Below are 23,319 nucleotides of genomic sequence, written 5' to 3' on the forward strand. Positions count from 1 at the left end.
GTTTTTGGCAGTTGCTATGGAGGCTAGTATATACCCCCCTCTGTCTAGAGTCCTTCAGAAATATCAATATCCTTTATTACTGAATGATGTTCAAAGATGAATGTCTCTACTGAAATAATAATAACAAAAAAGAAAGAAAAGTAACAGCTATGAACATGAATGCCCCTGTACGTGACCCAAATCCTAGAGAATTATCCCCGACCAGTGTGAGCCCCTAATAGAGCCTCCTACTGCAGGATGCCGGCCCTTCTCTCTGTCATGATGTGGGGATCTCCCATGACTTCTGGAGCAGTGGGGTCTGTATGGGTTAAAGAACGATAATTGCGATATACATCTCAGGAAGGAACAACTATACTACAGTCAAAACTGTCCAAGACAGGGGACTAACAAAATTAGCCAACTGTTGAAAAAAAACAAAATATCCAAGAACACATGCATCATTACAACACAATTTTCTTATCCTGTCTAGAAATTATTTCTGCAAACCTAATTTTTGTTAGGCACATTATATTGAGCCATAGGCACAATGCACTGCAGGATAGGTTAGAGGGTATTTGGAGAGTTTTTTGGAGTACCTTTTCATCTGAGTGTGACTTGTGGGTACTGTGAAGTGGATTTTTCACTTCCTAAACTTATCATCTATTGGACCTATTGCTCCTTTAAATGTAGGGTTCCCAAATGGTGCCTTTAAGAACAAAGTTTCCAGATCTAAAGATAGAAGTTCTACAGAGGTAACAGAGAAAGTCCTTACCATTCAGGACATCATTGAAGTCGATGTGTTCGTCCAGACCCCGTAAGGTGTCAAGGGCAACGTTGGAGCTGTGCAGGCAGGGTAACCGCTGGACCTACAGAGTAACAAACAAATAAACAAACAAACAATCAATCACACACGCAATCACATAAACACATCAAAATTTTTTCACCAGTGGCCACACTGACTACACTTGATTATATGGATGACACCTGCATTAAGTTTTGTTCAAATTAAGATTTCACTGTTTGATATACGATGCTGTGAGTTCAGTTATTTCTTCGACCTCCCTGAGAGCTTACAGTTTGTAGATTTCACAATGAAGACAATATTTTGTTGAAAGCTTGCATCAATTTGGAGTGCCCAGATGAAAATACCCATATTGTCAAATCTATACTTATAATAATACCTTAATGGTACAAAACTATGCAAAACTGAAGAAATTGCATCATAATTCCACTATATCCATCATAAGACATTTATAGGGTACCTAATGCCTGTAAACCATTAAAACTCAATGCACCCACCTTGCTGGCAATGTGCCTTTCCATCTGTAGTCGCAAGGGGGCGTGCATACCCTGGACATTACGCAGCATGGTGAAGTCTACCTGGTCCTGGTTCTTACGTACCTGTAGGGAGAGGACCAAGAAGACCAAGTTAAAAAGACCAAGTTACCATACTGTTAAGCTGTTTGGCTACCAGTTCTCTGTTTGTTATGGGTACAGGCAACAGGGAGAAGGGCTGAAAATACATGTACAAATATACCACATTCAGTAATAGGATCAAGTTAGACCAAGGTCAGAGTGTTCAAAGGTACCCAAAGTGGCTTCAGGGCAGCAAATCTTAGCCTGGTTACCAAATCTATTTTAGCTGCCAAGTCTCTTTAGTCCTTTCCGCAAATAGAGAGACTCAGCATCTGAAATAAGTTTGGTCACCAGGCTAGTAAAACTGGACTTTTTTTTTTTTACTAAGTTGAATCAACCCTATCCCACAGCATACTGATATCTGTGAACATTATGTTGCTGACAGAAAACGGTTACTTGTTACAAACCAGTGCAACTTGTTCAATTGTCATAATGTACTATCAATAATAATGTTTACCCACTCTAGTGAAACAAACTAACAAACTGACTCACCAGTGCTTCTGATGCTTCCAGGGGATGGGCAGCAACAAGGGTACTCTTCACTCCAGACAGCCTGAAAAGACATACACAAACTAGAGTTCCACGATCTCATACCTTCGCCAAATGATGTTAGCCTTTATGAATAAGAAATATACTAATCACCCTGATTATGCAAATAGAATCCTCAATTGCATGAATTATATCAGTCTGTTGATCATATTCTCCACCAAAAGACAGTCTTATCTTAACAAAGAATGCCATTTTCTCATAACATATGCAAATGTGGTCCTTATTTGAATAAATTATGTTTAATTATGTTCACCTTCACTTAACTTTCAAACACCCCAAGTATGAAATTCCAGGCAGTTACCACTACGCAATTATAACATTTTCTCATTAATTATGCAAATTAAGTCTTCATTTGCATAATCAATATTTGCCTGTGTTTCTCTCGTTCTTAATAACATATGTTACAAGCTTGAACTTCCTATCATGGAATGCAGCTGATTTATAGAAGTTCCTCATTAATTATGCAAATTACATCAATATTCGCATAATTGTAATATCATTATGTCAAGCATCACTTAAGCTACCTACATACCAAAAATCACGATGATCCATCAATCGGTTCTTGAGTTATCCTCTTTTAAACATTTGTCCTTTAAACCCCCCTGCAGTTCTAGAGCAAGCCGCTAGGGGGCCTAAACTCACGTCACTTCTTTCCCAGCACAAGAGCTATCTGCCATCAAAATTTCATCACCATAGCATGTCTGGATCTTGAGATATCAAAACCGGAAGTTGAGCTGCAGTACCATAACAAGCCGCTAGGGGGTCCAAAATCTAATCATTTTGAGGTCTCATCAAGACCTACCCATCTACCAAGTATCAAGACAATCCATCAAGACCTTCTCAAGTTATCGTGTTGACAGACAGACAGACAGACACACACACACACACACATACACGAACGCCCCTGAAAACATAACCTTCTTGGCGAAGGTAAAAATCATTAGGCTGCGGTTCTGATATAAACTGCATGATGGCATACCGGTAGTTCAAACACCCCACACACACAATGCATCTGCATGTATATGTGCACTGAATGTGAACTGCAGTCAGACATATATTCCTGGGGTCTTTTTGGTCAAAAGCTGGCCACTTTTCTATTCTTTCAAACTTACAAAAATCTGGTCCGACCTTGGTTTCTAACAAGCTGCTAGGGTGCCCAAACTTATGTCCCTATATTTAAGCACGAAGCACTATCCACCACCCAAAAACTGTTAACATCCGTGTCCACATTATCACCAGGGTCCATAATATCAGCAGGGTACATACTTTTGGTATGCACTCCTGCACACCTCAAATGTACATACCTTTGGTATGTTGCAGTAAAAATATCTTTAAGCACACTGTTTCTCAAGGTGGTGATATTATGGACCCTGGTGATATTATGGACACAGATGTTACCACAGTGTCAACACAAGACTGTTGCAATACAATGGAAAACAGCCAGAGAAACCTACACAATGTAGATCTACTTGGGTGCACACACCCTTTTCAACATTTTTGTGTTTTGTTGACTTTTATATCATGATTTTCGTTCCCACAAGCCGCCCAGCCAGCCCACAAGTTAGGAAATTGTGACCTTTGCATAAGGTTGTGACTTCTAATGTCTTAACATCCCTCCTGAGTGTTTTACACAGACCAGGAGGTCTGAGTTTCAGACGACATTCTTGCCCAGAGTCAACTCATTAAACTTGTGAACATGAACTTGCTGACATCATCGGTTATCTGTATATGTATTTAGGAGCCCAGACGACTGTTTTTTTAATGTGAGAGCCTGCCCTACAGCCACCACCTATAGTAGCCAGGCTTCCACTGAGGACCCTGGGGTGTCTACAGGTGGTACCTTTGTAGGGATGGTGACTCTAAAGCTACCCGGTAATGGCTAACAGAGATATAGCCTCCACCAGGCCTTTTTACAGGAATACGGATTGTAGCATTTCGGCAAAAAGGATAGAAAAATTGGCCAGGCAACAGATATAGCCTCCACCAGGCCTTTCTACAAAAATATTAAAAAAAAAACAACACATTAATTCACATTCTTATGTACAGAATTCTATACTTTTTATAGACATCTAAAAAGACAGCACAACTGAACAAAGAGGTATAAGACTACATAAGAGAGTGGTGTGGCATGATGGGAGGGCTGTTGCATGCTGGGAGGAGTGTTGCATGCTGGGTGGGGTGCCCCCTCCCCCACCTGTTTGATCTGTAATAGATGCCAGGTGGCCTGAAAGTCGCCTACTTAAACAGACTCTACATCAGTAGTGAACCCAATTTTACCTAGAATATCTTGAACATTTTATACTATAATTCTCTCTATCTCTATCTGGTTTATCGTCTGTTGTTCCCCGTAATGAGGGTTAGACGTGCTTCCACACTGATGCTGGGGTTTGATGGTACATATAGCTTGCCCATTGCCTCTGTACTGTGGTTCTTGGTTCTGTAGTATAACTAGCTTTATTAAACTGTCAAAGGGTCTAAAACTTAGAGTACAGCCAACCTAGAAGATCAGCTGACAGCATTTAGAGCTGACAAGTCTAAGTGGGTGATATTTTTTGCCTTTCCAAAACAATTAAAACCCAGAAGCCAGGCGTGCCACATGGCTTGTGTCAGATCACATGGCTTTCATCACTGTGGTGTACAGTAGTTACCACAGCCTAACTTACAAACATCTGGGAGAACTGGTGGGTTACTGTCTTCTACATACATGTAGGCTGGATGTTATCAGTTGCAAACTGTCCAGGTTCAACTTTGTGACCTTTAATCTGTGTGTGCTTTAATGGCAGCACTAGAAAATACATGCCCTAGACACTGAAAGAAATGAACAAGAACATATAGACTAAGAGGATAAAATACTGTGAAGTAAGTGTTGACAGCCACTCCAGAGAGTATGGTAAGTCTAGTCAAGTAAGTAACTAAGTACTGCATCTGCAAAATCTGCAAAATAGGAAACATAGAATACAAAAACATGATTTTTGGCAGTGGTAGTTAGTTACTGACTACAGCCATGGTGGTCAGATCTCCTTGCCTGTTCTCAACTTCTTGTTGTTTTGGTCCTATCTCGCTAATCAAGCATCACTTTTGTTTGTTGTCATGTTTACACCACTCCCAGTAACACAATCTGTCAACACCTCCCTCAAGTCGCTGCCCTGTAGTTTAGCGCACAAGACACACACACAGAAGAGGGCCTGCATGGGGGGTAGTGATGTACATTATATAGTGATTATGACTTATGCAAAATTTTCACTTCCGATTATGAATTACGTTCAATTCTCAGAGCTGATTATGAACAGTCACGTGTGTTACAGCTACATGTAAGGTGCTGATTACGAATTACGATGATTTTGGGTGACTGCCTACGGATTCCAAAGACTAAAAAGGCCCGGTTATGCCTTACGAAAAAGAGCATGCAGGCTTTCACAGAACATGTTATCATGTAAAGAGACTCTTTTTAGACAACCAAGTCTTTTATTCAGCCAACATTTTGGTGACGGTCTGTCACCTTCCTCAGGGCAATTCTGACTGGTTCAAATGTGAGTCTCTTTACTCAGTGTCTTACCAACCTGATAAAACTATTCATAGAGCATATTATGTTTACACCAGTTTGGTAACACAATCTGTCAACACCTCCTTACCCCCAGCATAATACACAAGACACACACACACACAGAAGAGGGCCTGCATGAAGGAGTTTTGATTACGAATTACAATGATTCTGGGCGACTGCCAACAGATTACGACTAAAAATGCCCAAATACGCCTTATGAAAAAGAGCATGCAGGCTCTCACAGAACAAGCTCTAGTCTAGGTGAGAGAAATTTTTGTGTTGGATCTAAACTTTTAACTCTAAACATCTCACAGAAAATGTTATCATGTTTACAGCACTTTGGTAACACAATCTGTCACCACCTTCCTGCCCTGCAGTTTAATACACAAGACACACACAGAAGAGGGCCTGCATGAAGGAGTTTTGATTACGAATTACGCAAAATTTTTGCCATCGATTATGCATTACATTAAATTCTTAGATTACCAACAATTTTGCAATACGGCTTATTATGTACTGATTATGAATTACGATGATTTTGGGCGGCTGCCTACGGATTACAAAGACTAAAAATGCCCTGCGAAAAAGGGCATGAGGGCTCTCACAGAACATGCTCTAGGTGATAGAACTTTTTGTGTTGGATCTAAACTTTTCACTCTAAACATCTCACAGAACATGTTATCATGTTTACACCACTTTGGTAACACAATCTGTCACCACCTCCCTACCCTGCAGTTTAATACACACACAGAACAGAACACACCACCCCACACTTCCTGTACTGATACCCATCTAGAGGAAACAGGCTCCTGGGCGTCATGCCAAGGGGAAGGAAGGCTTGCCCTGGTGGCTGCTGACCCGGGCTACCTTACAGAGGAAACACCTGGCAGTGTTAGAAATACCCATATGCAGTCTGCATTTTGCAGAGACATTTTCAATATTGCAGAAAAAAAATTAAGCAACCTGCAATTTTGCAGACTGAAAAATCAGGAGAGGCAATCGATGAGCTTTTGTGTTTACTACTGACTCTATAAGTATAATATCTAGGAGGTTCAAAAACTCCATGATAATATACATGTAATTTTGCATGTATTTTCAAATTGCATGTAAAATCACATGTTTACCAACATGCAGTTTTGTGTATGCCATGGGTTCAGATACATATTTGTATCCGCAGAAAGTATTGCAGAACAAAATTTCGATATTTTGCAATATTGCAGAACACTGAAAACAAGTATTTCTACCACTGCCTGGTCACCACCAGGGGGTCTGGTTCTAACAAGGACCCCCCCTGGACACTCAAGGGGCTCCCTAGGGGGGTAGGGGGGTGTTGGCAGCAGGCCAGCATGGGGTATCAAATGTCAAACACCTCCAGCTGTTGGTACAGGTGGATCTGGCTGGGGTACAGGCTTGCAAGCCATGGGAGGGGGGTCTGGTTTGATTTGATTTACTCTGCTGTATGAAAACATACATGTACAGCCAGGGCTACCCAACAGGTCAAAAGGCTATTAATAAATTCTGTTTCTGTATCTGTAGAGCCGGTATAACCCTTCGGCGTAACACACCAGCTTTGCAGGCATGTGGCGTAGCGGCAGCTGGCTACATTACACCAATCGAGTATTACATTTGTACAAGATGGATCTGGCTGGGGTACAGGCATGCAAGCGGTCTAAGAGAATGACATGATGAAGAGCTGCTCCTTACCCCTGAGCTGACTTCATGGTCTCCTTCACCCCATACTGGCCTGTCTGGTGCAGGGGGACGTCCAGGGAGGAGGCGGGGGTGGTCACGTTCAGACTCTGCAAAAAACAAACAAACAAGGAAATATTATTCATTAATCTATGTGTGTATCACAAATGTGGATCTTAAAATATGTATGCTGTGTTATGTATGGACACAACACAACATCAGACTTACATGTACAGTAGAGACTTATCTCTCAAGATGGAAGGATGCCTACTAATACTATGTTGTGTTCTAACTTCTCAGGTAAAGAAAATGTTTTGTTTCTTTCCAATAACCAGTAAACCACCTTTTGGTGTAACACACCAATTTTGTATGTAAGAACAAGATGCATACTAGACCAGAATTTAGATGCAAGGTAAATAACCTTACATATAACTGCAAGACCACCTTGCAACCTTTTTTGCAAAATGTGTATCACAATGTGGATTTTAACATCACTATTTTGTGTTGTTACTTTTCAAATAGAGAAAACTTCACCCTAGATGCACCAGATTTATTTCTGAAAATGTTTTAATAATTGCTTTATTGCAAATTCGTGCCCGAGGGCTAATTGCAGTAACAGAAGAAACATTTGGTATAAAAAACAATTAGTACACATAGCACTACTAGTAAAAACTACTGGGTTTGACTTCATTTTTGAAGACAGAGAAAGACAAAGGATCCCACTTTTTCTGTAATTTGTGGGTTCTCGGATGTTAAGAGGAGAGTAGTTTTCATTTGTATTTTAATACCCTATCCTTTCTATTGTTTCCATCACACTTCAATCTGTCTATCTCCCTACAGGTCACCTGTTAGCCTGGTTACCAAACCTATTATAGCTCCTACATCCTCTCCGCAAATAGGGAGAGGATGTAGGACTCTGGAGCTATAATAGGTTTGGTAACCAGGCTAGTCACCTGTGCCAGGAGTCTAGCAGAGCTATTAACCAGGGTCACGACCCCAGAGGAGAGACGCTACCTACATGTGGACATCATTAGACAGTCTGTATGTGGTGGGCTCATTTGGGGGGATTAGAAAGGAAGGGCTGCTAAGAAAACAACTTGAAAGGCGAGACAGCCCCCATGCATATGATACCCTCTGGTGACATCAAATGTTGTGTGAAAAACATACATGATGTAGAAAATAAAGGGGGGCCTGCAAGCCCTTTTCATAAGGCGTAATCGGGCCTTTTTAGTCTTCGTAATCCATATGCAGCCTCCCAAAAAATCAACGTAATTCGTAATATTACACAAGCTGCAAAGCATAAAGTCGTAATCAGCTCAGAGGCTTTAACGTAATTCGTAATCACCCCCCCCATGCAGGCCCTCATTAAGTGATAAATGTACCAACTTTTGAGTGTCTAATACCAGCTGAGAAAAGAAATAGCCATGCATTCGACTTTTTAAGTACCAGAGTTACAAAAACTGCCATATTGCACAGTACTTGTATTGTAGAGTGGAACTTGCTGCCACCAACCAAGTACAGTAGGGGTACATTGTATCTTCATGCTATGTTTTGTTTACATGTTTTCAACACACACTCAGAGGGGTTGACATACATGTAGTTCAATGCCAAATGTTTCAGGGTTTTCAAAGTCTGGGCAGTTATTCAAATCTTTGTGCAATGGCTGGGAACATCGCCAGGAAAGTTGCACTGTTACAGTAACACATACAAATGTCTGTCTACAGTTACTTAAAGAGTTTTTGTCAACTAACCACAACTTGCTGACACACAACTTCTTGATCGTACTACATTGTACCTGGAAGTACTGTTTTGGGTGGCTAAGCTGTGACTTTGTGTATCTGTTTGTCTGGACAAAGTTGGTTGATAGCATGTGGGTTAAGGGAAGATTGACAGGCAAACTGACAGGAAGCCAAAGTTCTCAGAATTTGGCCAGGGAAGGCAGCAGATGATTGTATAAAAACCATGAAAATCACGAAAACAAAACCATCTTGGCAGATGTAATAACATAGTCACAAAGTATCAGACTCATGCATTTATTCAGCAAGGCAGTGCAGCTTGACACTTTGCCAGACAACGTTTTATCTGGCCCTGAACTACTAGGTCAAAGTTTGTACATTATGTCAAATGTAACCCTGCATGCCAATACTGAAACTCAGACTCACATCCCAACCCCTGTAGTATACGTCATACATGTACACGTATATACATAGAGGTCCATGCACACTGCTGTACACTGATACATGATGACATACGTGTACATGTATCATGTACTGTTTATTTCTCTTCCCTGTGTGGTCACTGCCCTCTTAGTTGTTGAAAAAGTCTGCCACTGAGTGAAAAGATAATCACTAACTGACAGACAAACGCTACAGTATAAATAAAACAGAGGTTTCACATGACTTCTTGGAACTTAGACTTCAGATTAGAAGTTCTGCCAAAGCTGACAAGAACAATGAGCCAAATTTCGCAAAGAAATCAGATCCTGTTAACAATCCAATTTGTTCAATCTTGTCAAATGCGGCAGCGGTGTTCATGAAGAACCATTGCCATTAAATGAAATTCAGTATGCCCCCGAAACTGCTGTGCTGACATTTGCTTTCTTAAACCAAAAACAGGACTTCCTGGTACATATACAGTAAATTGTGAAACCTTAACTGTGGTTTCATTTTCGTGGTGACTCCTCGACTGTGAATTCTTGACACTTTGACTTTGGATATGTCTTTCTTGTCTAACATCTCTACTACAAAATTGTTTCAACTGCAAATTTAAAATACTGTAAAAAAACTCCCTTTCCTTCCAACCGAGAAATAAAACCACCGCAAAAGCTTCACGTTTTACAGTAATACAGAGTGTACAGACACCTGTTGACAGCTGACAGGTCTAACCGTTTCAGCGTCTGTTTCAGCGTCCTCTGTCTGCTGACGTCAGAAGCACCCAACAAAACCCCACGCCACTCTCCCGGCTATCACCTGACGGAAGTTTATAGCTACAGCTGGAGCTTTGATTAACCACAGGTCTTCCAGAAATAGCAACTATTACTCAAGCCAATCTGAATTGTTTTTCTGTCATCTTAACTTGGTCTGAGGTAACATCATGGAGAGCACTGAACCCTAGTGGTGTCCATGAGAATTTTGAAATCTTAACCCTGTGAAATTGCAATTTCATACAATGACATATCTTTTCATATCTTCCAACGCCAACTTTATGCCAACTTTTGTCCGTCAAACATGACGGGGCCAGGCTATCACCTAACGGAAGTTTATAGCTACAGCAGGAGCTTTGATTAACCACAGGTCTTCCAGAAATAGCAACTAGTATTGTCAAGCCAACCTGAAATGTTTTTCTGTCATCTCAACTTGGTTTGAGGTAACATCATACAGAGCACTGAATCCTAGGAGTGTCCAAAGGGGGGAGGCATGAGAATTTCGAAATCTTAACCCAACCCTGTAAAATTGCAATTTCATGCAATCTCTTTCCATATCTTCCAATGCCAACTTTATGCCAACTTTTGTCCGTCAAAGATGACGGGGCTGGGCTATCACCTTCCGGAAGTTTATAGCTGGAGCTGGAGTCTTGATTAACCACAGGTCTTCCAGAAATAGCTAGCAGCCTGAAATGTTTTTCCGTCATCTCAATTTTGTTTGCCCTAATAGCATCATTTTGTCAAGCGCAAAGGGGGGGGGGATGCTCCCCCAGGAAAATTTTGAAACCTTGACCCTCTGAAATTGCTGTTTCATGCAATTTGGGAGGGTGGGTTAGTCTGTCAGCAAAATTAAAAGTCTACAATGACATCTATTATCTCTTCCATATTTTCACAAGCCAGTTTTAGCTTGTCAAAGACCACGAATTGTGCACAATTGTTGTTGGTCATGAGCAGCAAATGACTAAAACACGACACTGATAGCAACTGAGAACATCTGGAAGCATGGTAGTTAGGGCTGTCAGGGCAGAAGGGTAGGTTTGGTGTCATGACTGGGCACAGAACAGGTCATGGCATAAACTTGAACACAGTGACACTGACCTATTTTCTCCTGGGCCCTGCTGTTAGATGTGTGTTAGCAGTGACCTGGCTTACTGTAAATGCATTTACTTTCAGTGTGAGTTTATTTCAACAAGTGGTGGGCCTAACAAGTGGTTTTTGTAGTGTTTGAAGTTTGCGGTTAAAGCAAGTCTGTAGTACATGTACAGGAGAAATGTACAAAATACCGGTAAAACAACTGACAGTCATTTATTCATGGGTTGACCAAATTTTCTCAGTCAAAGTCGAAGACAATTTTCTTTGACACAGGATTCTTTTAGTGTTCTTTGACACAGACCTCTTCTTCCTAAGACATATTGATAAAAAAACACAACTTTAGCAAATACATTTTCATCATCATCCTCTCTGCATGCCAGTGCCAGTCATTAGCACCAAGGCTGGCTTTTCCACATTCTCTTATCAGTTGCTGTCCAAGTTTCGTTGCATTTTGAACGAGAACTTCTTAATCCATTGTTCTCAACCCACTTCCTCCCAAATCCCAATGTCTCCATGTGGCCTAACAAGTGGTTCTGTTTTCCAGATCAGTGCTAAGGCAGGAAAGGCCTGTCCTGCCACCTGTTTACCATCTCAGGCGTGTGCGTCAGTGGAGGATTAGTGCTGTCAGGGGAGCCTCCAACACTAGTAACAGTAACACACTGGGCAGATAAAGTGGGGAGGGGGGCGATTGCTAACACATGGAGAAGGTAAGACAAAGCGGGCAACCTCAGACTGGGGACAAAGCATGATACTTTTTCATTACCAGCTTGTAGTGAAATTGGGCTGAGAAATATTAAATCCTGAAATAACCACTTTGAGTATACTGACAGCATATATCTGAAAATTCTGCATCAACTCTTCATTCTCTGTGTGTTTGAATTGACCTGATCAAAATACTTTTGTGGCAAGCTTTTGTAACAATTGCCTACTAGGATCCAAGATTGCCTTTTCTGTAAAAGGCAACTGATATTTGCATGACACTTGGACAGCTATCACAAGAGTGCTCTCATTTTCTGATGATTATTTGACAAATGACCAAGCCATAAGGCTCATAACTTGTTCAATGCTAACCTACATATACTTCACAATGCAAACCACTTGCTTTTCAACAAGGCCTGAAGACCTATGACCAGCAATTTAAACTGCTTTATCACTAACACATGGTTAGAAGCCTGCTAGTAGCAGACAGTGTATATCATGCCCCTTGTTATCATCACTTTCTCTCCCAAATGTGCAAGTGGCTGTCACTCAGGGCACCAGGACCAGACAGAGATACTTATCACAGTTAAAGATGGCACAGATATCTGATGCTGGTAATTGTTTGCAGTGGCATGTAACAAAAGATACTGTAGCAAGATGATCTGTGGTTAGGGTTGTTGACTCAGAATCTAAAGTTCTGGGTTCGACTCCCTGACTGGCAAGTCCCAATGTTGTGTCCTTGGGAAAGGCACTTTAAACCTACTTCCTCACTTAACAGGTGAAAATGTACAAAATGTATCTAGTTTCAATTAGTTGCATGGAGCATAAAGCCAAAGATCCCGTGTTTGGGGAGAGTCAGAGCCTCAGAGGTTCAAACCTTACAGTCCTGTCTCAATACATCTCCTGGTAATGTTAGCAGAAGCCATGATACAAATTGTCCATAATGTAACCTATTCAGATAATATTGAGGGATAAGCAAGTGCAACAAACCACAAGATAACCATTAAAAAAAAATTAAGTTTGCTGAGCTATCTGTCATATTTTATTAGCCAAGGAAGGGGAGTGCTACAACTGGAACAGGTGATAGTTAAAGAGGCCAGGTCAGATGACAGATTAGGGATGAGTTAGGAGGTGGGGACACCTGAGGAGAGGGGGGGGGGAACCTGGGGAGGGACGCTGGTCTGGGGTTTAGGTTTGGCACAGATCCAGGGACCTGGGGCAGACTAATGAACCACAGGCTCTGGACTGTTGGCTACAAAGTTGTACAAGAAACCAGGATAGCCCTTTGTAGCCAACGCAACACGCTAACCCCCTGCTGTTTTCAGTACATCTCAAGAGTCAAATTATTATAACAGTGGCAAGGACAAGGTGTAATCTTCAAGCAGATCATATGGTCTCAAAAATAGAGTATCTAATTGGCCAGGCAGTATCCAATTGTGTGACCCAAGGTTAGTGGGGGTAGCGACAAAAAAACGGCAAAAAGCTAACGATCATTCCACCACAACCTCTGCTTGGAGAGTAGGCCAGGTGTTCTTGTGGTTAGGGTACAATCTGAAGGTTCTGGAAATCTGGGTTCCAAAGACTCTCTACTGAAAGTACCAAACACGGGATAGTCCTTTGTAGCCCAAGCCATGCTACCTCCTACAGTTTTCAGTACATGTCACACACACTGAGAGTTAGTAAGGGTGACAAGGTAGACTTGCATCTTGTAGCTAGGGTTGTTGACTCTGATGATGGTTTGATGGTTTTAGGTACTCCCCAAGCAGAGGTTTGGGCTTATTTTTGGTGTGTTTTTAGGGTTTCTTTATCGGGTTTCGTTTTATGCACTAGATTTTCCATGCCCCCCCCCCCAAAAAAAAAATCCAGTGCAAAAAAGTAACCCTGATAAAGAAAGCCTAAAAAGACACCAAAAAAGCCCAAACCTCTGCTTGGAGAATACAGGTTTTGGGTTCGAATCCCATGGTTTCAGTAGCTTTTGGGTCTTCAACATATGTTATGTTCTGAAAGTAAGTTGAATCTTATGATCTATATTTTCATGTATTTTTTTGTGCTCAGTTAATAGAGCCTAAAACGTGCTTTGCCATAAATTTATTATCATGATTCTTACCGGCACTACAAATTTGTTATATGCCCCCCTCCCCACATGACTTCGCTGGAATTTCAACCTCCTATTTCTTGCTATGGAACTAAAACAGATACAGGATAAAGCTAAAAACATGAAGTATGTTATGTGAGTTCTCTAAGGTTTACCTCTCACTAAAATATACGCTTCATATAACTCAGGGTTTCGTCAAAAATATCAAAATTTAGTAAAATTTTTAGATGTACCCACCATCTTGGATATCTCGCACATGCGCTGTGGATGTACCACAATGCCCTGCGCGGGACCCCGGGAAGTTTGACTCATACAAGGTCAATGACCTTTGCGAAGTGCAAATATTTTTTTTAGGCAGAAAAAAAAAAACTTTTTTAAACTGTGGCCTGCTAAAATAATATCAAAGAATGTGTCTTTTTTGATTTTGAATTGTTGCTCTAGCTGCATTGACAAATATAAACATATTAAAGAATGTTTAATAGACCTTAGAATAAGTAGTACAAGTTGATTCATCTACTAATGTCTTGTATATGTAGGTTATTTTTCGTTGTACCAACGTATATGTCTATATGTCACTTTTGTTGTGTCAATTATAAAGTTCAGATATAAACCACATGCATAATCATGTGACAAAGAGACCACTTAATAAGTTTCTTTTCAAAGACGACATAAAACCGCACGGCACCTTTCAAAAGCTCCGAGACCCTCTGCCTTCAAAGATTCAAACACGGACGACTTTCAATCAAACATGCGAACAACAAAGCCCTACTCGAACGACCACCTGATTAGCAATGGACTTTTCCTGTTCGTGGCACGCAAGGCGAGTTATCTGGCACGACAATGCTTCCGGCCGTTGTTATCTATTACTGTATAATTCACTTTATGTTCACGGTAGCAAAATTTCACGGTCTGAGAAAAATGAAAAATGTTCACTGAACTATATGTTCACTGTGGCGACAGGTGCAGGAAAAAGAAAGCCCAGGAATTATTTGTTAACTGTATTGATAAGTTCCCTGTACAGAAATGACAGTTCAAAACAGTGAACATAAAAAAAGAGTGAAAAAAATCAGGAATTACAGTAATCACATGTGGCGGTGTCTGGGGTGAGAAGGCAGCGGTGTCAAATGTTATACAGAGGTTGCAACGACTGATAACAACAAGAATACAATTGTCGAGAACACAATGGGGGTATTGCATAACTTGTTTGGCTTCAGAAGCCTGTTTGGCTTCTCTGGAATGAGTAACGTAGGCCTTAGAACTAGAAGCAATGAGCTTTCGAAAGATCCTTGGTGTACATGTACAAGGGAGCGGCAAACCGTGCTTCTTTGGCAGACTAACTCCCCTGGCATGTTATCTGTCTATACTCTTTTTAGCCACTTCCCAATCCTACTAGTCATGGTAGTAGAAGATATTAAAGAAGATGCACATAATATTCTGTTCTGAACTATATAATCTGACAGTGCTAACGCCAGTTTGTATTTAAATATGAACACTAAGTCTCGTCAGAGAAAGAAAAATTAAAAACGAAGAAAAAGTCATTTTCTTAAAAAAAAAACTCGCTCGCACCAATATTGAACACCTTAATGACGGCAACCAGAAAACTGACAGTAAGATGCCCAGACGCAGTAGTCCAGGTGTCGAGTGACACCCTACCGCCAACCCGACGCCACGCACGTGTCAGGGAAGGGAACATGTTGTTTTCTTAGTGGGGAAATTTCTCAGACATCATTTCCTTGACGTATGTAACAGGACAGAACAAATAAATCCCAGCTATCGGTTGTCAGGACCCCGAGTCTTGCTCCTTTGTCTTGTGGCGTTTGCTGACTTGCTAACAAAAGAGAAATGTTACTCTCTTTGTTTTACCTAGCCGCAACTTCGTACATGTTATATGTAGCTATATGTACTTTGGGGGGGGGGGGGTAGATATGTTAACAAGGCCTTTATTTCTACACACATGTAAGTAACGTTACATATTGTACAGGTCGCAAACTAAATTTTACTGATGAATCCGGCTTTTCTTTGATGGATAAAATGCAAGAACAGGTATGATTTTCATGTGTGATCAAAGGTTGTGGTAACCTTCTTGGTTAAAGCAAAGTTATTGAAATTTTTAAAAAATATGAATTTTTTTGTATTACTTTGGTGTATTATAATGCCATATGATACATGTATATCGCTGTACCTTACGAAAGTCGCTGTACTTTTGTTGTGTCAATAAAGTTCTCTCTATATATCGAATGAAAATCTATATTCTAACTGTTGCTAGATTAAGAAAATGGCGTTTATCTTCTATTGTATCTAGGGCAGGATGCATGTCGTACTCTGCATTGTCATCAATGTCAATGCCATGTCCTGTCAAATATGTCTCTTGTTTGGCGATAGTTCAGCAGTAGGCAATTGGGTGTACCGAACCCTGGCTATTTTTGGAAAGCTGACTTCCTCGTTTAGATCAGTATCAGCCAATAGCAGCTGGGCAATTGTAAAACTTCTGGGAACAATATCCACATGTTCAGCATCTGAGAAGGCGTTACTGGTTTTGGGCAGGACGCGAAACCTCATTTGCATATTGTGACGTCAGGGTGTATCACCGGCCTCTTCCTGCCTCTGGGCTCTTTCTTCTGTCGGATGCACTCCCTACGTAACTTCACATATAACGTGGGTCCATAACACAATAAATAAAAGATTAATTCTATTTTTTTTGCAATAAAACAAGGCACAGTTTTGTTTAAAGCAGTTTTCTTGGAGTTTTATATTTCTTTTAGAGGTAAAAAGACAAATATGCAGCAATATGAGAGCACAAGTATAAACCTATTTGGGGGAGGAACACCACAGGATGAAACAGCGTCAGCTGGTGAATGTTAAACTTCTGGGAAAGCTAGCAGCGCAGTGACAGGAAGTGGACCGAACTGTCACCACACGTACTATACGACTTTACTACAAGTCACGACACTCAAGTGGCGAGACCAGGAGGTTTCTACCCTCAAAACGACAGGTTTGGACTCCAGACGGACTATTCTATACGGAGAGATCGGCTGTACAGAAGGTCGACATGGCTCGTGAGCTGACGAGCAGATTTTTCGCGGGAATTTTGGTGCTTCTCGGCGTGTTTGGTGCCACTTCCTATGGACAAGGTAAGTTTCGCAAACTCGTTCCCTAAAAATAGCAGTGAAGTAAGGATAAGATCTGTTATCATAGTTCGTATATTTATATTTTTATTCGTTTTATTTATTTTTATTTATCATATGTAATACAGAATATTTTTTCGTGTGATCGAGTGAATGTTGATGCCAGAATAATGCATTGACTATCCCGGATCCGCTATTAAAATAAGGTTTGGGCATTGCTTTAGAACTTCAGCAATATACAGTAGCAAGGGGGTTTAATATCATAGTTTAATAGTGAATTGATAACAGCACAACAGAATTAATGATATGTGGCGATGTGTTTAAAGGCCTTTAAATGTCCTGTAGATTCAATTGTGTAATTGAATTTGCGCATTTTGCTGTGTTGTCATAAAACCACAATGACAGAGCGTTAAAAGCGGAAGGGTGATTGGGAACAACATTTGTAAAGCGATCACGCGCCGGCAGTGTACGAGCGCGAATATCTGCACGCACTGCGTTCACTACACTGCGCCAAACTCACACATCTTCCAACAGGGGTTTAGCCTTGTTATTGAAGCCTTTAAAGCGTTTCAGGCGTTTTGTCGAGGTTTCTACTTTGCCAGATTTTTCTATTGGTCTCCTGGTTCCTCAAAGAAAGGGTGACAAAATAGCGGGCCTCACAAAACGTCAAAAAGGCTGACAAAGCGTCCAAAAACGGTCCTAAGTGGAAGAGTCCTAACCTCTTCTTGTAAGTTGTAGGAGGCGAGGTCGCACAGACAACGGGAGGTTTTCTTCGCTCTTTATTTATAACATATGCCTTGTGCATCCAAATGCTTTAATCAATATCATGCATCAAATGATTTAAGCATTAAAATATCAAGATTAGTTTTCTTGTTTATGTTTGACTTAAAAAGTTTACTCTTGCATCAGATTGTGAAAAATGAAAATGAAACATAACTTTTTTTTCATTTCGGAACAGCTTTACTAATAGGTTTATTGTTCAAAAGGCTTGTGCCATTGTGGATCATATTTCTAGGTCAAGTGCATTCAAGTTCAAACCATCTTGTTGTTACACATGTGTCACGGTGCATCACCTGGTCTTGTCAATCACTCCTCTGTGTACAATATGGCCTGCAAGTGCAACTTGTCACAGTTGTGACAATTCATGCCCGTAGCCAGGGGGGGTTCGGGGGGTTCGGAAGAACCCCCCACAAGGCTCAAAGGTCCACTTTTTGGTCCACTTTTTTATGAAAAAGGTCCACTTTTTGGTCCACTTTTTATGTAAAGGTCCAAGATTTTTCTTGAAAAGATGGACTGGAATTGTAGAAAAACTGCTCCCTTTGTCATTGAATAAAAATTTATCTCTGATTTTTTCTTGGAAATTCTCTCAAAAACGCACGAAATGCCATTTTAGAAGGTTCATTTTTCAAAATTTTCCGGGGGAGCATGCCCCCGGACCCCCCTAGGAACCTCGCGCCCTCGGCGCTCGCCTCGCGCCTACGGCGCTCGAGGTCCCCTCTAGCAGTGGGAAGAACCCCCCCATTCAAAATCCTGGCTACGGGCATGCAATTGTTCTCAGAATGGCCCATTGGGACACCTTAGATTTGAAAGAACAAAATCACATTTAATCCATCGGAAGCTGAAAGGGCCATTGTGTTATTCTATTAAGGGGAATTACACTATTTCATTAAGGGTCATTGTGTTATTTTTGAAGGCAATAAGAAAGTTCCTTTCCAAAATGCACAGAGCTGGGGCCTGCCAGAAACTTTAGATTCTAAGCCAATAACCGAAACCACAAGACCTGTTTTTAATTGGGGTATAACTAAATCAAACAAGAAGGAAAACTTGATAGGAGAAACAAGTGTTTTAACTTTTCAAGTGTCTTTATTTTATAACTTTTTCAACTGCACAGTTGTACAAGTTTTGTTATTTATGTTTCATTTTATGTCGAACCCAGGGAGAATAGTGCTCAAGCACTAATGGGGATTGAAATAAAACAAACAAACAAGTAAACAAACAAACAAACAAACAGACTTAGACAGAGGAAAGGAGAAAGACTACCTGCCCAAAAAATATGATCGGACTGAGTCAAGCCATGCAGTCAACAACTCTCCCTCTGTGATGTGGGGCCAACAATTAGTCAGAAACAAACAGCCCATGTGGGCTGGCATGATAGCAGCTGATAATCAGTACTGATCCCGCTACTGTCTGGGGGCCTGCATACCCTCTTTTGTAAAGGCGTAATCAGGCCTTTTTAGTCTTCATAGCAATCCGTAGGCAGCCTCCCCAAAAAAATCAACATAATTCGTAATAGACCATTAGCAGCGAAGCGTAAAATCATAATCGGCTCTGAGACTTCAACGTAATTCGTAATAGGCGGCAAAACTTTTGCGTAATTTGTAATCAGTACCCCCCCCATGCAGGCCCTCCTGTCTGCCTGACAGATGACAGGTCCCCATCCCTCCCCTCATATCACTGCTAATCTGCTATCAGTAGTAACAGATGCCCTATCTGTTACAAGTTGGTGAGGGGGATTAGGACAGGGGTACACTTGTAAAAACAAAACAAATTTAAACTGGGAGGAAGGGATACTGTAAGTCTGGAAATGTTCACAGTGGTTTTATTGTCATAGTTATTGCATTGACTTGTGGCACCACAAATATACATTTCCAATGTATTGCTACTTCACTACAAAATTGTTTTAATTGTGAACTTGAAATACTGCAAAAAACTCCTTGTACCAATGGAATTAGATCCCTGCAAAAATAAGGGAGTTCGCAGTATCGACTGATGTGCCACTGTAACTTTATCAAAGAACAAAGGAAAAAATCTTTTGATGTTTGTTTAACATTTTCTGTTACTGGAAATTGAAACATGTGAAACAAAAAAAAAGTTGTACTTTAATTTTGTCTATCAGAATTTTTGGCTCTTACTTGTTTTCTTTTCTTCAAATCCCTCTTGGGTGGTTATAGTTGTTTCCTCTGTCGCTATGTTTGTTTCTCTAAATTTATTCATGAATACACATTTTCGTTTGTGTTTCCTTTTGTACCAGCCACAGGCTAGTATGAAAGTAATTTCCCAGGACAGCTTTTACACCTCCATTTTTCACTGCCTGGTTGAATCAGTGTGTAGTCAATCAATCAATCAATACAGTCCAGTACAAGCATGGGTTTCTGGAGGGTAACGATTACGAATTATGTTAAATTCTCGGGGCTGATTACAAATTATGTTAAGCCACAAAGCTTAACATAAGTTTTTAATTCAATAATTACATAATTTGAATTATGTTGGTTTTGGGGTGGCTGCCTACTAAGTATCTTTCTGTGATCAGGTCATCCTTTGGAGAAGCTAGGGAACTGCAGGCTAGCTAGCATGTTATTTAAAGAACCCAACACACAGTATATATACTAGGGTTTGCATTTGCATGGCTCTTATTTTGTGAGGCTCAAATGACAGGGGCTCATGTCAGCCCACCATGACAGGGCAAAAGGCTTCAGGGTCAGGTTTCCTGTGTCAACAGGTACCTCCAGAATAATTTCATCAGCTTGGCCATGAATCATTGAATAACAAAGTTGTTTATTCCCAACCACCTGTTTAATAAGAGCTAAGGCGTTTCGATGACCGTCTGAGGAAAATGACAGACACTCATCGAAAGATCAGCTCTGAAATTGTTAAACAAGGTGTTGTGAATGAAGAAAGAACTGTCAACACCAAAAAAAGAGAGAAAGACACAAGGGCTGACTTTGACTTCCCAGGGATTGAACCCGCTCTGCATGCATCATGTCAGTCCACATCTGAGCGCACAACCACTAGACCAAAAGGTCAAGCTGGACTCATTGGGTTGGGCAGTTGGTGACCCCTATGTACTATTATAGTATTAGTACTTGCTGTTACAGAATTCAAACTTTTCTATACAGGTTTGGTACCTGCTCTCCTTCCCAGGGCAGTGTTACTCTCCTTCCCAGGGCAGTGAGGACATGCCCCAGTGGCTGATGGGAAGCATAGATAAGCCCATCTGCTTCCTGTAACCTTCCTATCAGCAGCACCAGTAGCTGCCAATTAAACAGGCTTCAGACAATTGGTGGGAAAGGAAAAGAGATCTTCCCATGCACTTCCTTTTGTTTCCATATTGTTGCCTCTTTTGCAAATCATCCCATAATTTGTTTCAACTACAAACTTCAATGCTGTGAAAACCTCCAACTGAAATAAAATCATTGCAAAAGTAATACCTAAATGCTTTAAGACAATTTGTGGGAAAGGAAAAGAGGTCTAATTCCATGCAATTCCTTTTGTTTCGTTATAATGTTGCCACTTTAGAAATCTGTCAACATTTTTGGCATGAATGTATGTATGTATTATAATATAATGGCATTGAGCCAGAAAGGACAATGGTACTTGGTACTTGTTGGCTCTAGAGGACAATATTCCATGATGAGAGATTGAAGACTGCCCCCTGTTATCCCCTTTATGTACTGCAGCAGATAGGGGTGACTGAGGACCACATTGTCAAGAGTTTCTCTCCAGGACTAAAGCTACATGCAAACAAGGCTGGAACTTCAGCTAAAACATTTCTTCACCATAAAATACAGTATACCTTGCTTAGGCTATTCACAGTGTAATATCTCACAAAAAATTCACAACAAACTACACAGCTAATGAAGAATTTCTCACCTCTTTTTCTTTTTAAATCCACAGAAATGCTTCCGCCACCATACCTCGACATCGACCAATCAGAGCAGACGTTTCACCCAGGTGACAGCCTCGCCGTGACCTGCAGGGGTCGTGCTCCCGTCAGCTGGAGTCACCCCGAAAACGTCGGTGCCAACACGGCGGGCAGAATCTCCGTCGAAATTCCCGGGAACGGAACGACAACGACAGCGGGGGAAGAGTACTCCAGCGTTCTCAGGTTACGTAACATGACGGCAGCCGACACGGGAAGGTTCCGCTGTTACTATAGCGACACGCTGCCGTCAGATGTGGAGGACAGCTACAACGCTGCGAGCGTTTATGTGTTTGTAAAAGGTGAGACTCAGTTCAACCTTTCTTTTAAGTTCAATATTTTCCATATGGCCAAACAGTAAAAGAGAGTTAAAATCATCTTTGTTAAGTTTTCACAAACATACAAGAGGAATAGTTAAAAACACCAAGGTCAGTCCATTATTATGAGTTAAGGAACTCACGGGACGCAAGGTAAGTATGCGTGAGCCGGACTATCTGGATGCCGAAACTGCAGTTCAAAAAGGTCTAATCAATATAATACTATTCAGAGTTTTACTTCAAGCATAGATTTGTATGACCTAATGGCTTATTAACATTTACTGCCAAGGTTACATATATCCACCACTACCACACACTTTTGTTTCTAGTGCAGCATCCTCCAAGTACGTACAATAACACATTTATTACTGGTGGTTCTATCTTGATACTTGAAACTACGTATAACTTGAAAAATCCACAGAAATTTGTGATTACATAGCTCTTAAGAAAAATCATGCTATGAACAATAAAGTTTCCAAAGGAATCAAGTTTCCTGCACATTTTTTTTCAGATCCCAGTAAACTGTTTGTGATGATGATGGAGAATATTCTCCAGACAAAGAAATATCGTCCCGTCACCATCAAGTGTCTCGTGACAGACCCCGAGGCAAATGTGACCCTTTGGACCAGGACACCAGAGGTAGGATTTTTTTTTTTTTATTCCAACATGTAATCACCAGACGTGGTGACGGCACACTCAAGATTTTTCAGCTTATATTAATGCCACCACCAACACAGGGGACAAATACAGGACAGGAAATACTCATTTACACCTGAGCAAAGTGAGGAAAGTCGTGTAAAGTGCCTTTCCCACGGGCACAAGATTGGTGGCATGTCAGGACCTCTAGGTTCCGAGTCGCGCACTCTGCCGCTATGCCACACGACCCCACAGTAGGATGGAACAATGAATGAGCAATAATGAACTTTATTTCTCGACAGTTGTACATGGTACAATGTATGGCAACAATAACAATGTGAACAATACAATCAAGTCTATTCTGAGACTACTAGTATTACTACAGGAACAAGAGGCTACTAGCTTGTATAACTACAGGAATTTGCTGTCAACCCATCCACGATGTAGATCTTTTCAAAAATGTAGCTTGTACTGGGTAAAAAGTTGGCAGGCTAAAATGCACTTCAGCTAGAACCCTGATTGAGACTTTCCCCCAGAAAAGCAAAAAAAAATCTGA

At 40.9% G+C, this 23,319-nt stretch overlaps 2 protein-coding genes across 2 annotated transcripts; one reads left to right on the plus strand and one right to left on the minus strand.

The window, feature by feature from the left end:
* Positions 1-29: 29 nt before the first annotated feature.
* LOC109466478 (proteasome maturation protein-like) lies at positions 30-14,271 on the minus strand. The gene is made up of 6 exons (XM_019764198.1): positions 14,224-14,271; positions 7,193-7,287; positions 1,888-1,948; positions 1,279-1,380; positions 752-845; positions 30-298 (listed from the first exon to the last, which is right to left on the minus strand). The coding sequence occupies exons 1-6, from the start codon at positions 14,242-14,244 to the stop codon at positions 228-230; spliced, it is 444 nt and encodes a 147-aa protein (XP_019619757.1). The 5' UTR covers positions 14,245-14,271; the 3' UTR covers positions 30-227.
* Positions 14,272-17,035: 2,764 nt separating this feature from the next.
* On the plus strand, positions 17,036-23,258 carry LOC109466464 (vascular endothelial growth factor receptor 3-like). The gene is made up of 4 exons (XM_019764185.1): positions 17,036-17,117; positions 21,786-22,112; positions 22,639-22,766; positions 23,229-23,258. The coding sequence occupies exons 1-4, from the start codon at positions 17,036-17,038 to the stop codon at positions 23,256-23,258; spliced, it is 567 nt and encodes a 188-aa protein (XP_019619744.1).
* Positions 23,259-23,319: the final 61 nt, after the last annotated feature.

Source organism: Branchiostoma belcheri, unplaced genomic scaffold (assembly GCF_001625305.1).
Source record: "Branchiostoma belcheri isolate BF01 breed outbred unplaced genomic scaffold, Haploidv18h27 scaffold168, whole genome shotgun sequence".
NCBI classification, from domain to species: Eukaryota; Metazoa; Chordata; class Leptocardii; order Amphioxiformes; family Branchiostomatidae; genus Branchiostoma; species Branchiostoma belcheri.